At 42.3% G+C, this 17,280-nt stretch overlaps 1 protein-coding gene across 1 annotated transcript in view; it reads left to right on the forward strand.

Annotated features, from left to right (window-relative positions):
- The first annotated feature begins 6,364 nt into the window (after positions 1-6,364).
- The window catches only part of LOC143025655 (sialin-like), a 40,335-nt gene continuing 29,419 nt past the window's right edge, over positions 6,365-17,280 (forward strand). The window contains exons 1-2 of the mRNA XM_076185651.1: positions 6,365-6,565; positions 11,050-11,229. Coding sequence (XP_076041766.1) covers positions 11,223-11,229 — 7 coding nt within the window. The 5' untranslated portion in view covers positions 6,365-6,565; positions 11,050-11,222. The remainder of the gene's footprint in view (positions 6,566-11,049; positions 11,230-17,280) is intronic.

Below are 17,280 nucleotides of genomic sequence, written 5' to 3' on the forward strand. Positions count from 1 at the left end.
ATATAATACTTTGTTCATAGTTTTCTCAAGGAAGACGTATATAAATGAAACCTAGTTGGTCTGAATCACCAATGACGTCAATACAAGCCACCGATGACGTTACCAATGACGTAATAGATCCAGGGCTTGGTGTAGGGATGGTTGCCTTCATGCAGGTGAGGACGATGACAAGGGTAATCAGGGAAAGAGAGGGAGGGAAGGATGAGCATCGCGGAGATCTGACAACATTGCACCTCCAAGTCTGACAACACTAATTGGGCGAATGTGAACAATGATTTTGTTTAGGTTGTCTCGAATAAACAATTACCTCGAATAGGTTACCTCGACAAACCCTGATTTGGCACCAATGGCCTCTTTGCTGCCATGGCACCCTTCTCAGATTATGTTCCGTTAACATAAATCATTATTTCGCTCTGAAGATCTTTATTCTGGCTAACTGAATCCAATGGTCTTCGACCTATGGCGTTAGGAGGAGAACGTTAGGGGGGAAGTTGAAGTCGAGGGAACAGAACGACTACGGGAAACGTCTAGCAGACCGCACCAACTCCCAGAAGCTTTCTTAGCAGGTTTACACGATCTCAGGATGGCACTGCATAGCGATAACGGGCAGGGGAAGAAGGACTATGTGCCACTTGGTGCCAGATGGCGATGAGGGAGGACGTCTGGGGGCTTAGGCTCGTTCAAGGACGAAGGAGCCTCGGCAGAATGAGTTCTCTGAGGAGAGAAGAACGACGACAGGTCTGCGGCGTCCATGAAGTGTGAACAGGACGCGGAAGGAGGCGCCTCGGGTCCTTGGACAGAGGCTCCTCGTTCGCGAAGTTGAGGAAGTCAAACGGCGGGTCCAGATGAGTACCTTGAGGGATGCCGCTAGAGACGTCCCTGGCTAGGAAGTACTCTACTGTAGAGCCAGCAAAGAACGCCTTCATCTCGATGGCGTCTGGACAGGTTGGTCCTTCACTTGGATGGCGTGAGACCGTACGTTTACGGTCTCCCTGAATGTTACACTAACCAATTGTATCAACCGTTTTAGTACTCTGTAAATAGTGTGTGTGTGTGTGTGTGTGTGTGTGTGTGTGTGTGTGTGTGTGTGTGTGTGTGTGTGTGTGTATTTACCTAGTTGTATTTTACGGGAAGGGGAGCTACGTGGTGTCCCGTCTTCATATCCTTCATATCCTCATCTGATGCCTCATAGGTAAATTTATTTCTTCACATGTAACTTGGAATATGTAATAACATTATATGGTCATACGTAGGAAGTGTGAATGTTGTATATAGTTAAAGTAACAGTAATAAAATGCTGTCTGCTGATAGTTCAGGGTTTTCATCCTCCCTCTGGCTTTGTTAAAACTACAAGGCAAATATAATTGTGTCATACTCCTTTGGTGCTGAATAGGGATTTCTTATATACTGGAAATAGACATGAAGTATCTAAAAGGGTGATATGATCGTGTGTGTGATTCACTACCACGGTCTTTGGATCACGCGTTGGACTCGTGATCGACAGCTATTTCCCTCCCGAAAGAGAGCCCAGAGCTCGTATATGACCGATCTATGGGTGATGCTGTGACCTTGCACGGACACCTCCCCCCAAATCCCCGCCCACGAGAGTTGGAGTAACAACCCGCAGCGCAGCGATACTGATATTATTTCAGCCCTAGGCGGAATTCGAATCCGGACCTCCGTAGTAGCAGCCGGGAACTCTACCAACTGCGCTACGAGTTTTGTGTATGTGTGTGTGTGTGTGATTCACCTTGGTCTTTGGATCACGTGTTGGACTCGTGATCGACAGTTATTTCCCTCCCGGAAGAGAGCTCAGACCTCGTATATGACCGATCTATGGGTGACCTTACACGGACACCCTCCCCAACTCCCCGCCCACGAGAGTTGGAGTAACAACCCGCTGCGCAGCGATACTGATATCATTTCAGCCCTAGGCGGAATTCGAACCCGGACCTCCGTAGTAGCAGCCGGGAACTCTACCAACTGCGCTACGAGTTTTGTGTATGTGTGTGTGTGTGTGATTCACCTTGGTCTTTGGATCACGTGTTGGACTCGTGATCGACAGTTATTTCCCTCCCGGAAGAGAGCTCAGACCTCGTATATGACCGATCTATGGGTGACCTTACACGGACACACACACCTATCTCCCCGCCCACGAGAGTTGGAGTAACAACCCGCAGCGCAGCGATACTGATATTATTTCAGCCCTAGGCGGAATTCAAAGGATTACAAAGGCGGAGCATACCGACAGGAGACCTTTTGATCCATATCTAGGTCGGATGCGAAAAAAATAATAATATTAATAATAAAATAATAAATGAAAACTATAATAATGTAAATAACAAATAAAATACATAAATAAATAGACATATAACTAATAATAAATGAAAATCAGACAGACAAAAGATAACAAAACAAAAACAAATAATATAAGAACCCGGACCTCCGTAGTAGCAGCCGGGAACTCTACCAACTGCGCTACGAGTTTTGTGTGTGTGTGTGTGATTCACCTTGGTCTTTGGATCACGTGTTGGACTCGTGATCGACAGCTATTTCCTTCCCGGAGGAGAGCTCAGAGCTCGTATATGAACGATCTATGGGTGATGCTGTGACCTTGCACGGACCCCCCCCCCCACACCAACTCCCCGTCCACGAGAGTTGGAGTAACAACCCGCAGCGCAGCGATACTGATATTATTTCAGCCCTAGGCGGAATTCGAATCCGGACCTCCATGGTAGCAGCCGGGAACTCTACCAACTGCGCTACGAGTTTGTGTGTGTGTGTGTGTGTGTGTGTGTGTGTGTGTGTATGTGTGTGTGTGTGTGATTCACCTTGGTCTTTGGATCACATGTTGGACTCGTGATCGACAGCTATTTCCCTCCCGGAAGAGAGCTCAGAGCTCGTATATGACCGATCTATGGGTAATGCTTTGTTTTTACACGCACACACACACACCCAACTCCCCGCCCACGAGAGTTGGAGTAACGACTCGAAGCACAGCGATACTGAAATTATTTTCAGCCCTGGGCAGGATTCGAACCCGGACCGCCGTAGTGTGTGTGTGTCTAAATGGGGGTTTAAGGGTACGGTGGGGGTGGGCACAGTACAGCGCGCGGGGGGGGGGGGGTATAACAGGAATTTAACGTTCTTTCTGGCCCTGAGGAGTTTTTTTTTAGTGATTTAAGTCAAGTTAATATTTGAGTAAGAGACCTAGGTCTAAAATATTTAAGTATGGGTCAAGTTTAACCCATTCAACTCCGATGACAAGATGTCTTGTCATTTGGTCAAATAAAACAAAAAATCATAAAACACCAAAATGTTTGATCAAACACCAGAAAAATATGACGTCAGTCCTCGCTTCGCTGCGAGCGAAGCGAGGACTGACGTCATATTTTTCTGGTGTTTGATCAAACATTTTGGTGTTTTATGATTTTTTGTTTTATTTGACCAAATGACAAGACATCTTGTCATCGGAGTTGAATGGGTTAAGTATGGGTCAAGTAGGACAGTGCATGCGGACGTGTGTGCCTGTTTGTACACACCTATTTACATGCGTGTGTGTGTGCATTAATGGAGGGTTTATGCTCAGGGGGCTCCGTCTCCCGGTTGAGCTTAAATTATGTTTTGTAATGTCTTGTTAACCGTGTAGGCCCGTGTAACCCGTGCATATTCTAAGTACACACCAAGTCCTAAATAAAATTATTTTGTTCCTATCTGTGCCACTTTGCCCTGGTTACTGAATTTCCGCGTCTGTGTGCGTGATATGAACAGTATATTTCTTTAGGGATCTTTGAGTCAATGGCAGTCTCAGCATATTGTTATCAGACTATGAACAACCTTCAGTTTCACTTTCGTTAACTTATCATGTCTGTTCCTGAGCGCTGGAGTATTTCCTAGTCCACTGTCAGAATCGACCTTTACACGTATGCAGACTCCTTGCTATTCTGCTTATGAAGTACTGAAGGTCTTCCTCTCTGTTCACAACTAAGTAACATTTCTAACTCATAAGACCTCCTGACTCCATGTTTTATGAAGTCAGTGTTTCAGTATTTCAGGGACTTCAGAGAAATCTGGACCAAGTCACTCAGCATTTGTTATCATTGGAGAGTACTCTCTACTCTCTCTTCATTCTGATCGCCTCCTTAAATCTTTATTTCATCGCCTCTGTGACCATCTCTTCGGAGCGATATTGGTGCCAAGGATAGAAGCGCTGGACACTGCTGCAAAATTACAAATATTTGTACTTAAGTCAGAGAGAGGGAGGGAAGAGGGTAGAGGGGAGTGGAGTATGTAGGGGATGGAATGGGTGGGAATGGTTTCTATGCCTTGTCTTTTGGCTACCTCCCGTGTAAGGGGGAAAACAGCCTTTGTTATATGTATGTACTCCAGTCATATATTCTATCTAGATTTTTATGTGATAAATCAGTGTTCCTCATATTTTACACTTTTCATGATCTCGTCATCTGCAAACATCGCATTGTACCTTATCTTTCCTCCCATTTTTACAAAGATCAAGATCATTACTACACTGATCTTTGAGGGACTCCGCTAGTTACTGCCCTCCATTCCGACATCGTATCCTTAACTACTGTCCTTAGGATAGAATCTCTGGTATACTACAGGCCATTACAACAGTAACAACTGTCCTCATGTGTCGATCTCTCTTGAGATCCTTCATCCATTACGATAAGTTTTTCATTGTTCTTCAAATATTCTCGACTTTCCATGTTGGCAGATTGTGATGCACAGTACCTTAATGAAGTTTTTCTCCAAGTAAACACAATTCATCCAGCCCCCCCTCTCTCTCTTGTAACCTTGGTCTATGGATCACGTGTTGGACTCGTGATCGACAGCTATTCCCCTCCCGGAAGAGAGCTCAGAGCTCGTATGGCCGATCTATGGGTAATGCTATGACCTTACACGCACACACACACACATCCAACTCCCCGCCCACGAGAGTCGGAGTAACGGCCCGAAGCGCAGCGATACCGAAATAATTTCGGCCCTGGGCAGGATTCGAACCAGGTACTGCCGCACCTCCGTACTGACAGTCCACTACTCTATCAACCGCGCCACCGAGTCGTGTCCCACCAAACGCGCTTGAGTAAAAGTGGAACAAATTCGATGCGCATGATCCCCCATTTCTGAAACAAAATTGCTCGTCTGCCAGAATATTCATATTTTCAATCTTAAGTAACCAGCCTGTCTTTTACAATCCTTTTGCACAAGTTAGCTGTCACACTGTAACTCCGGGCAATTATCTTATTTGTTCATTTATAAATTGGTACTACGTTAGGCCTTTTCCCATCCTGCGGCGATATCCTTTCTTCTAATGAACACAGAGTTGTGACTCTTACCCGTCAATTGTTTTTAATTTCCTTGACTATCCAGTTTGAGCTTCCGTCAGGATGTGGATCTTTCTTCACTGATGCTTCCGATAGTTTATGCATTTTCTTCCATTTCCATTTTTGTCTCTGTTATACTGGCATTCCGGTTCACACGCTTTTACCCTAATATTTTCTTTAGCGAAAGTTGACTGGAAAATTTTCTTCATAATTTTAGCCTAAAGTTGATGCGTTTTTACAGACCTCTCCTTACCTGTACGTCCATTGTTGATAAATTTATAGAACAGTAACATCTCTGCGTCCTTCTCTGTCTCACTTTGTGTGTGTGATTCACCATGGTCTTTGGAGTATGTGTTGGACGCGTGATCGACAGCTATTTCCCACCCGGAAGAAAGCTTAGAGCTCGTATATGACCTATCTATGGGTAATGCTGTGACCTTACACGCACACACACCCCAACTCCCCGCCCACGAGAGAGAGAGAGAGAGAGAGAGAGAGAGAGAGAGAGAGAGAGAGAGAGAGAGAGAGAGTGTGTGTGTGTGTGTGTGTGTGTGTGTGTGTGTGTGTGTGTGAATGAATGTGTATTTACCTAGTTGTATTTTACGGGAAGGGGAGCTATGCTCGCGGTGTCCCGTCTTCATATCTCATTTCATCTAGACTGTTTTTAAAATCATGTATTGTTTTTGCACACACCACTTTCTCATCTAATTTGTTCCAAAATTCTGTGCGTGTGTGTGTGTGTGTGTGTGTGTGTGTGTGTGTGTGTGTGTGTGTGTGTGTGTGTGTGTGTGTGTGTGTGTGTGTGTGTGTGTGTGCGCGCGCGCGCGGTGAGGTACCCATGAACAAATGTGCTCCGGTCATTATCACGCCAGTTCTCGTGTCCAATGCCTTCTCATTCCCCGAGGCGTAAGAATGACGCAACCTGCAAGCACGTGCATTTGCGCATGCGCGAAATGCCTTCGACTCCACCCCTGGAGTCAGGGGGGGGGGCAAGAAGCTTCCCCTACCGGGACCAGGGGATTAGACGGGCGTCTGCCACCGCAGCTAGAGGAGGTTAGAAGCTTTCTTAAGGCACGCTCGTTCGCTCCCGCCAACCCTCCGTCTCTTCCACCTGACTGGCTTCGAGTCCACCACCTTTTCACCCTACGACCCGCGACGGCCGGCCTGTCTTCCGGTCTACACCTGCGAGGAGGTGTCTCGGCGTCGGATCTTTCTGTTTGGTGAGTCGTCCTGCTAAAAGCAATTCATATCGGTGACACTGGGTGTCGTAGCGTCACCAAGTAGTTGACGATGGCTGTCGCGTCTTTTGTAGCTACAGAACCCACATGTTTTTAGTGGTAGTTTGATACTTTGCCTGGACCTTTTGCTTCGGTGTTTGGTTTTTACATTATTTTGTGTCTTTTTTGAGAAGGGTAGGGCAGCTTGTGTGTCTAGGATTATCTACTTTATCTTTTTAGTTATTTTCCTGTATTCTAGTATTTGTTAACGATGACGCGTTTTTGTTAAGCTGATGGCATTCCATTCTGTGTCGCACTAACTGCTTTAAGAACGAGTAGAAGATTAATTTTCTATTCTTTGTTGTTGTTGTTTTTTGTGGGCGAGATGCAGGGATGACCCGTCATCCAGGAGGAGCCAAGATAAGAGGGAGAGAGGAGGGTGGAGTGGAGTGGAGTGTGTTGAGGATGGAATGGGTGGGAGTGGTTTCTATGACTTTGCTTTTTGGCTACCCCCCTTATAAGGGGGAAGAAAGCCTTTGGTATATGTATGTATGTATGTATGCATGTTTTTTTTTATTGTATTCCACGTGTTTGATTTCTGCTCTTTCATCTAGGGAACCCAGATACTTTCAAGTTTCTTTCACTTGTTTGCTATTTATTTGTTCTGTAATGTCTTTATTTCCTTGTTGTAACTTTTATTGATCTTATTTATTTATTTATTTTTGCTATGTACGTTCGTCTTCGTCTTTATTTTGGTTCTTGTTTATTGGTTAGGTTGTCTTTGGTGTTTTGTTGGGGTTGGTTTCCTTCCGTAGCCTGTGAGTGTCCCTTTCTTACACTTGTTTTTCATTATGTGGTACTGATCCTTTATGTGCCGTTATCTAAGGATAAGGATTACAAAGGACTACAAAGGCGGAGCATGCCGACAGGAGACCTTTTGGTCCATATCTAGGTCGGATGTGAAAAAAATCATAATAATAAATAAATAAATAGATAACTAAGTATTGGATTATTTAAAGAAAAGTGCTTAGCAAATGTTGACATTAATCAAAACTCATCCATATGGAAGTTAGCAAAGAAGAATGATGGGCGATAGAGCAAGTGTGTTACTGACTGGATGCCGCGAGATAGGAAGCGTGGGAGTAAGGAACTAAACAGATGGTGGAGAGACGAGATGGAGAAATCTGTGGGAGTAACGTGACAGAGGTTGGTACAAGGGTGATGTAAACAAGGTCATCATATCAAAACAACAGGGCAGGACTCGCAGTAATGGTTATAAACTGGACAAATTTAGATTTAAAAAGGAAATAGGCAAGATTTTGTTTACTAATAGGGTGGTCGACGAATGGAATAAACTTAGTAACCATGTAGTAAGCGCTGAAACTATCAGTTGTTTTAAGAAACGATTAGACAACTTTATGGATGGGGATGGCAGGTGGTGATGGATGCAGAGCTGCCTAGTGTAGGCCTTATGGTCTCTTGCAGTCTCCTTCATTCTTATGTTCTTAAGGTTCTGTGCGGTCCAGGGGCAGGAGCGATGAAAGGTCTTGAGTGGGTCATCCTAAAATGCGTCCAGTAGCGTGCAGTGCAATCGCATGAAATAAATATTTATGCCTTTGGAATCGATTTCGAAGTGGATATAGCCTACTGCAGATAAATGTTTTTGGGTCATATTTTATATACTGCGGATAAATGTTTTTGGTATTTTTCGTGGACTTTGGGTCATTAACATTTAAGTTAACTGCACATGAATGATCAGATTTTTAGCGTCTAGCAATCTGCAACCGGCCGTTTTAGTTTCAAATCCCTGACGATTCACGTGCAGATAACTTGTTTGTTTACGATTCGAATTCCATGAAACTTGCAACAACAAGAAGAGGAAGAAAAAGAAAAAGAAAAATATGCAGAGTAAATTCACTTCGAAATCGATTCCAAGCGTGTAGATAGTTATCATATAAGAGTGGACTCTAGTGGACGTTTTTCAGTTATGACCCGGCTGTGGAAATTACTCGTTGGCTGTGTTTAGGGGGTGAACTATTCAGTATGTGGATAGGATGTGGATAGGAGGTAAATGGAACACGGGCTGAGGGAAATACTTTTATTCCTGACTAGTTTCGCCTGAGTGGCTTCTTCAGAGGAATAGTGAAAACCAACTATTCCTCTGAAGATGCCACTCAGGCGAAACTAGTCAGGAATAAAAGTATTTCCCTCAGCCCGTGTTCCCTTTACCTCCTATCCACATTCGTTGGCTATTTGATGTACTTCTGTAAGTTTGGTAACTGGAAGATTATTTGGTTTCCTCTTTGGCTTGTAGTTTGTGTCAGTGTATTTTACTTGCTGGTCCATTATATTCTAGGAAAACACACAACTTCAGAAAAATACATTGACGACTTCATGTACGACCTTTCGTGTGTTGTATCTTCGTATTGTGTGAAAATAACTTAATGGAAATATTCTGTTTTCTACAATTTACTTTGTTCTTTTGGTGTGCGTGTGTGCGTGTATGTGCCTCTGTTTGCATATGCGTGTATATGTGTGTGCGTGTTTGTGTGTACAGCCTAGGGATTCGAGGAATCCCAGTTGAGAAACGTTGGTTTATATTTTCTCGTGTGTTTTTATTTTATCACACATAATACATACACAACGAACAAGTGAGGTTTCTGTATACATACATACTCACACACACACACACACACACACACACACACACACACACACACACACACACACACACACTCACACACACACACACATATTTATATATATACATATATATATATATATATATATATTATGTGTGTGTGTGTGTGTGTGTGTGTGTGTGTGTGTGTGTCTGTGTGTGTGTGTGTGTGATTCACCACCATTGTCTTGGATCACGTAGACTCGTGATCGACAGCTATTTCCCTCCCGAAAGAGAGATCAGAGCTCATACGACCGATCTATGGGTATTGCTATAACCTTACACGCACACACACACACACCCAACTTCCCGCCCACGAGAGTTGGAGTAACGACTCGCACTGCAGCGATACTGAAATTATTTCACCCCTGAGTGAGATTCGAACCCAGACCGCCGTAGTGGCGGCCGGGAATTCTACTACAGGGTACAGTCATGAAGTCGCCAAGGTTTTTTCCTGTGTGTGTGTGTGTGTGTGTGTGTGTGTGTGTGTGTGTGTGTGTGTGTGTGTGTGTGTGTGCTCGCGAGCGTGTTTGTGTGTGTGTGTTTGTTAGTGTGTGTGTGTGTGTGTGTGTGTGTGTGTGTGTGTGTGTGTGTGTGTGTGTGTGCGTGCGCGCGTGAGCGTGTATATCTGTGAGTGTATGTTAGTGTGTGTGTGTGTGTGTGTGTGTGTGTGTGTGTGTGTGTGTGTGTGTGTGTGTGTGTGTGTGTGTGTGTGTGTGTGTGTGTGTGTGTAATTAGCAGTTGCTGAGAAGTCTATTACAAGTATCATCACGTGAGGACGAAGCTTTTATTAAGGGCGCAACATTTCGCTTGTGGGGGGAGTGGGCGTGATAAAACTCTTGATGTACTTGATAAAGCTCTAACAAGCAAAACGTCACACTAGTAAAGGCCCCGTCCTCACATGGGCTTGCTTTACACAAACACACATACACATATGTGTGTGTACATATATATATATATATATATATATATATATATATATATATATATATATGTATGTTTTCTCATGACGTGTCCTACAAAGTGTAACTGTCTTTTCCTGATAGTTGTTATTATTTCCCTCTGTGTTCCTATTTGCTGCAGTATTTCTTCGTTTGTTTTAAATTCTGTCCATGAAATTTTCAGCATCCTTCTCCAAATCCACATTTCTACTGCTTTTATCCTGTCCTGCATTTGTTTACTAATTGTCCAAGTTTCACATCCATATAATAATACTGACCAAGTGTAACATTTTACAAATATTTTTCTTGTTCTCATGTTAATTTTATTGTTAGTTACTAAGTGTTTAATTTTGTTGAAATTATTTTTCGTTATGGCTATCCTTCTCTTTATTTTTTCGTCGCTTTTCCCATCCCAAGTTAACATGCTTCCTAGGTATGATAATAAAATGATAACATAACAAAACATAATTAAATAAAATGAAATGAAAACAATATAATAATTCGATGCAATGTGATGTAACATTATATAAAAAACATTCGTATTATGTTATACAACATAAATAAAAATAGTATAATCTATCATAGCACACCAAAAATTGATTAATGAAATGTACCATAACATAATGCAATAAAAATAACAGAATGAGAGTGAGTGTGTGTGTGTGTGTGTGTGTGTGTGTGCATGTGTGTGCGTGCGTGTTGATTCACACAACTCTCGTTTCATGTCATGTGATGCTATTCCATCTCTGCCACGCCATTCAGCATCTGCAAAGTGCATGTCATGCTGCCGATGCACTCGAAGCAGGAAAAATTGAATCGGGTTTGCCAGAATTACTTTTTTTTCTATTTCTTCTCTCATTTTCCAGAATCTTCTCGGAACTCGCTCGGTCACCAAGGCGACCCTATCGGAGGTGCGCGTCAGGAGTATAGCTTCTGCCGTTCTCCAGACCGCACGTGCCCGTACGCAAGCACCGTCCCCGAAGTCAAACGTTCGTCTTTCTTCTCATCGTCGTCGTCCTCTCCAGACACAACCGCAGACATGCGAAGTAAGTGACACACATGATTTGAGTTAATAATGATTTAATCTGGGGAGTCAGTGAGTGAATGGATGGGAAAGTGAATAATAATACGAGTGAATAACCAAATGGCAAGGTGAGTTACTGAATGAGTTACAGATGAGTGACAGAGTTCATGAGTTAGTATCTGAATGCGTTAAACTACAGCAACGGTCTGAAAAGTGGGCAATGGAATTTGACACAAGTAAATGCAAGGTTATGTAAAAATAACAGTAAATGCAAATACGATTACAAGTTATTTGGAAGCTCGTGGATAGTGGATAGTGAAAAGGATCTCGGCGTTATTGTCAGTAGTGATTTTAAATCATCTAAACAGTGTATTTCAACCTCTGAGAAAGCAAATAAGATTCTAGGACTGATTGCACGATCTTTTGACATTTGTCATTACCAAGCTATATAAATCGTTAGTTCGTCCACATTTGGAATATGTTATTTCCGTATGGTCACCGAATCTCATTAAGGACATTGGCAGATTGGAAAAAGTACGACGGCGAGCCACAAAGCTGATTCCAAATATCAAAAATAAATCATATGAAAATCGACTAAAACATATGAATCTGTTTTCCCTAAAAAAGCGTAGACTCAGAGGTGACTTGATACAGGTCTTTAACCCATTGAACTCCGATGACAAGATTCTTTGTCATTTGGTCAAATAAAACAAAAAATCATACAACACCAAAATGTTTGATCAAACACCAGAAAAATATGACGTCAGTCCTCCTCGCTTCGCTCGCGAGCGAAGCGAGGAGGACTGACGTCATATTTTTCTGGTGTTTGATCAAACATTTTGGTGTTTTATGATTTTTTGTTTTATTTGACCAAATGACAAAGAATCTTGTCATCGGAGTTTAATGGGTTAAGATTCTATAGGGAACTGATATCAAAAGTGACATTTTCATACTGCATGAGAATCCGACAAGAAATAATGGTCTCAAACTGTCAGGAAATGTATTTATTTTGGAGGTGGGTAGAAACAACTTCGCCAACCGTGTATGGAACAAACTTCCCGCAGAGGCAGTGCAATGTAGTTGAGTTCGAAGCTTTAAGATTCGTTTAGATAAACACATACACAAGATGCTCTAATGCCCGCCATATATTTCATATTATTGGTTAATTTCTTTGCTACTATTTGTCTGTTTATTTCTATTTCCTTGATTACCATTTATTATTACTTATCTGTCAATTTATTATTTACTAACTGCCTATTTGTCTATTATTTAACTTTACCTATTCATTCATTTACTTATTTGATTATTGTTTATATTATAATCGTTATTTATTTGTTTATTTATTTATCATTTCTTTGCATACGACCTAGTTATGGACCAATAGGTCTCCTGTCGGCATTTTCCTCCTTTGAAATCCTTTGAGTAACGAGTAAATGGATGAATGATTAAGTAAGTGAGTGAGGGAGTGAGTGGGTGGCAGGTGAATGAATTAGTGCGCAAACACGTGTTCGTGAACAAGTAAACTCGCGAGTTGGTGAACAAGTGAGTAAATACATGCGTCAGTGAGAGAGAGAGAGAGAGAGGGAGAGGGAGAGAGAGAGAGAGAGAGAGAGAGAGAGAGAGAGAGAGAGAGAGAAAGAGAGAGCGAAGCCACACTGCTGTTTGCACGTGGTTGTCGTCGTTATTTTTACTCAGTCCATCTGTCTGTCTGCTGGTCTGTCTGTCTGTGGACTTTTTAACTATTGTGGTATGTACCGCTACTCTGTGCTCGGGTTGTGCTATTGAATGTAAATTGGCCTTAGAGGATGTCTACGACCTTGACTGACTACGGACGATGATTTCTGGAAAAAATATTATATATATAATATGTGTATATATATATATATATATATATACATAAATATACATATATATATACACATATATATAATATACATATATATATAATATATATATATGTATATATGTATATATGTGTGTATATATATATATATATACATATATATACATAATATATATATAATATATATATATATGTATATATATATATATATATATATATATATATATATGCGGAGGTTCAATGCTTGGCTGTACCACGTTTGAATTTTTGCATATATACCTCCTCGAGTCTCTGAATGTTGATGGCTTGGAATTAAAGTAAATTGTGGGTGATTAATGTATATCTGTTCACTGGGTCCCATTCAGAGTTGCACACACACACACAAACACAGACACACACACACACACACACATATATATATATATATATATACATATACATACATACATATATATATATATATATATATATATATATATATATATATATATATATATATATATATATATATATATGAGTGGAAGGGCGATGAGCTAAACACAGAGAACAGTTGGAGTTTTATTCACTGACGTTTCGTCCCTACCAGGACATTCTCAAAGTACATGATGTACTTTGAGAATGTCCTGGTAAGGACGAAACGTCAGTGAATAAAGCTTCAACTGTTCTTTGTGTTTAACTCACCACCTTTCCACTTATTTGTCTTCCATACTTATACATACATACACACACACACACACATATATATATATATATATATATGTATATATATATATATATATATATATATACATACATACATATACCAAGGCTTTTCCCCCCTTACCAGGGGGGGGTAGCCAAAAAGGACAAGGCACAAAAACATTCCCACCCATTTCATCCCCGAAAACACTCCACACCCCTCCACCCTCCCTCCCATCTTAGCACCTCCTAGATATATATATATATACATATATATACATGTATATATAGTTTATATATATATAAATATATGTATATATATATATATATATATATATATATATTTCCAGCTTGCGCATATTCCTTTTCAAGGAGTCCTATCATTGTGAATACATATGTTTATATTGTGACCATAATCGTTCATTGTGCAAACATATGCTCATCATGAAAATATTGATCAAAGACCTTCGTGATGAGACTTTCTGTAGTCAGTGTACGATGTAGCGGGAACGGCGTGGCTGCCGGGGTGGGGTGGGGGGCGTGTACCCATATCAATTCCAACGTTTCGAGTTCCTCCTAACGAACTCAACCGTAAAGATACTTTTTGGAACAAGAGGGACGTGTCTCGTGCATCAGGAGGTGATATTTGGCGCCAAAGAGTTAGGGTCCCTACATCGAGGGCTGAGTCTGGGCGGAAGCTACCTATCATGGAGGTCCTTCGTGTCACTTTTGGAGTTTTTAGTCTTCTGGCTGAGAATGAAAATATATATATATATATATATATATATATATATATATATATATATATATATATATATATATTATATATTATATATATATATATATAATAATAATAATAAATAAATAAAAATAAATACAATTAAATAATAAATAAAAGTAATTAGTTAAATAAATAAAAATGATAAATAAATGAAATAATAATAATAAAAGCGAAAATCACAACCCTCCCCCCCCCCACCGCCAGCCAAGGAATATGGGTTATGCATTACCTCAACACCTCATAGTAGAATCTACGTGTTGGTCTTTGCATGATTTGTTCTGGCTTACGCCAAACGATCACCTACAACAGAGCGTCACACTTGACGGTCGTTCCACACCAACAAATCTTCTTAGGAAATAAATCTATAATTCATCCAGACGATTCCATTTGCGAGCCGTTTAAAAAAAGGCTTGAAACCCAACTGGACGGTGTGGGAGTTGGGAGGAGGGGAGGGTGTCCTCTCATATTCCTAACTGCCGTTGTGTGATTTTATTCACCCGGAGACCCTGACCTCAGTCGCTACTGATGACGGCCACTTGCCCGGCCTGTCCGAATACGTGAGGCAAAGATAATGGCCTCCTAGGTTAAGCGCCTCATGTCATCAAGCCAACTGACCTTTGAAGCAAATGCACCCTCTAACCTTTGTCTAGCAGCTGCTGGCCTTCCCCTACTCCAAGCAATCTTCCTCCTCACCCCCCTCCCTTCCTTCCTCTCTGCCTCTTCCCTGAACTTAATGTTTATGCACTTCGTCTTCCTCGTCGCTTCCTCGCTGGCTGGCTGGCTGGCTGGCTGGCACACTTTACTATTTCGTTCCGGCTGTCGTCAGCAGATTCTAGTCATCTCTGTAGCATCCGCGGGTGGCAGCTGTCGTTCACACACACACACACACACACACACACACACACACACACACACACACACACACACACACACACACACGGCCCGGTGGCGGATTGGTAAGGCACTGGCCTCACAAGCCGGAGAACCGGGGTTCGATTCCCCGGCCGGGCGGAGACAAGTTGGGTTTGTCTCCTTTCACGTGTAGCCCCTGTTCACCTAGCAGCGAGTAGGTACGGGACGTTAGTCAAGGAGTTGTGACCTTGCATTCCCGGTGTGTGGAGTGTGAGTGGTCTCAGACCTACCCAGAGATCTGCTAATAATGAGCTCTGAGCTCACTGCCGTAGGGTGGTGTCTATCTGTCTCGAAAAGAGGCTGCAGCAGATCCGAGGTGAACACACACACACACACACACACACACACACACACACACACACACACATATATATATATATATATATATATATATATACGCACTCATAAAAAGTAAACAAATAAATAACACATAAATAAAATTACTCTCCAAAAAAAGCCCATCCTTTACATATAACAGTAACAACAATAACAGCAGTAGGTACAGCAGCAAATATTTATCATTCTGCTTCCTGTTCACCATTATCATTCACTGTAGACCCAAAGGCCTTCATGGAGACATTATCATGCGGAGCAAATCCGACGTAAAAATGCATTTTGCTTCTGGCGAGGAGGTCTTCTCTACATCCTGACCCTGGTCAACTTGCTTTCTCCTCCTCCTCTTCCTCTTCCTCCTCCTCCTCACTTCGGACTCTCTCTTCCCCTCCCCACCCCTCTCTCTCTATCCTCCTCACTTTCTCCTTCCCTATCTGTCTCCATTTTTACCAATTATCAACTCTCTCTTTCTATCCTTCCCTCTCTATTTTTCGCTGTTCCTAATTCCAAGCCCCACCTTCCCTCTCTCTCTCTCTCTCTCTCTCTCATCATCTGGGGAACCGGTTACCCAGAGGAAGGCGATAAGGATCAGGACGAGGAGTGCGAAGAGGTACCAGGATCGAACTCGTCGTCGTTGCCTCCACGTCCTCGATGTCGAGCGAGCAAGGGAACACAGGGCGGTCCGCCGAAGACCCGGTCGAGTCGAGCGATTCCTCGCTTCCTAGACTCGGATCCGGAATAGAATACGACTCTGTCACATCGGTCCCAGATCCTTCAAGTGTCAAAAAAAAAAAAAAAAAAAAAAAAAAAAGTCACGATAGCAAACGCATAAAAGTGAATCTTTGGCTTCAGTTTTTCTTCGGCTGAATAAAATCGTCTGGGTTTAGCCAAAACAACATCTGTAAAGGGCGTCATCGGTGGGGACCAAGGCTTGTTAATCAAACCAGTCTTAAACCCTTTGGGGGCTTCCCCTAAGCTGAATGGAATCGTCTGGCTAAGATTCATTGGTGTCTCCTGGCTGCCCCTGCGTATCAACATTTGAACAAAATGTCCTGACGACACAAAGAGCATTTGTTACCAACACGGGCTTAACTTCTACCGAGTGGACAGCCCCACAGCTGAACAAAACCGTCTGGTAGGGAAGGAGATGAGGGAGATGGAGAGTCTTGGGCGCATCTACAAAGCCAGACACATACACGCACGCACGCACACACACGCACGCACGACAGACGGTCTGAAATAATTCTCGCTTAGCTGTAATACAGCTTCTGTTTACCTTCTTCTTCCTCTTAGTACACCTCCTCCTCTTTCTCTTCCTCCTCCTCCTCTTTCTCCTCCTCCTCCTCCTCTCTCTTTTGATCTTTGGTTTCTTTTCTATCGATTCATTCACGCACGCACACGCACACAAAAAAACTCACACATACACACACAAAACATACACGGTTTTCCATCGATATGCTTTAACTGCTGGCAGAGCTTAGAAGCAATCCATAAGCATTGCCAGAGCTGGAGAAATAAGAGACGGT

This window comes from Oratosquilla oratoria, chromosome 5, assembly GCF_046742065.1.
Source record: "Oratosquilla oratoria isolate Oo_2021 chromosome 5, ASM4674206v1, whole genome shotgun sequence".
In the NCBI taxonomy this organism is placed as follows: domain Eukaryota; kingdom Metazoa; phylum Arthropoda; class Malacostraca; order Stomatopoda; family Squillidae; genus Oratosquilla; species Oratosquilla oratoria.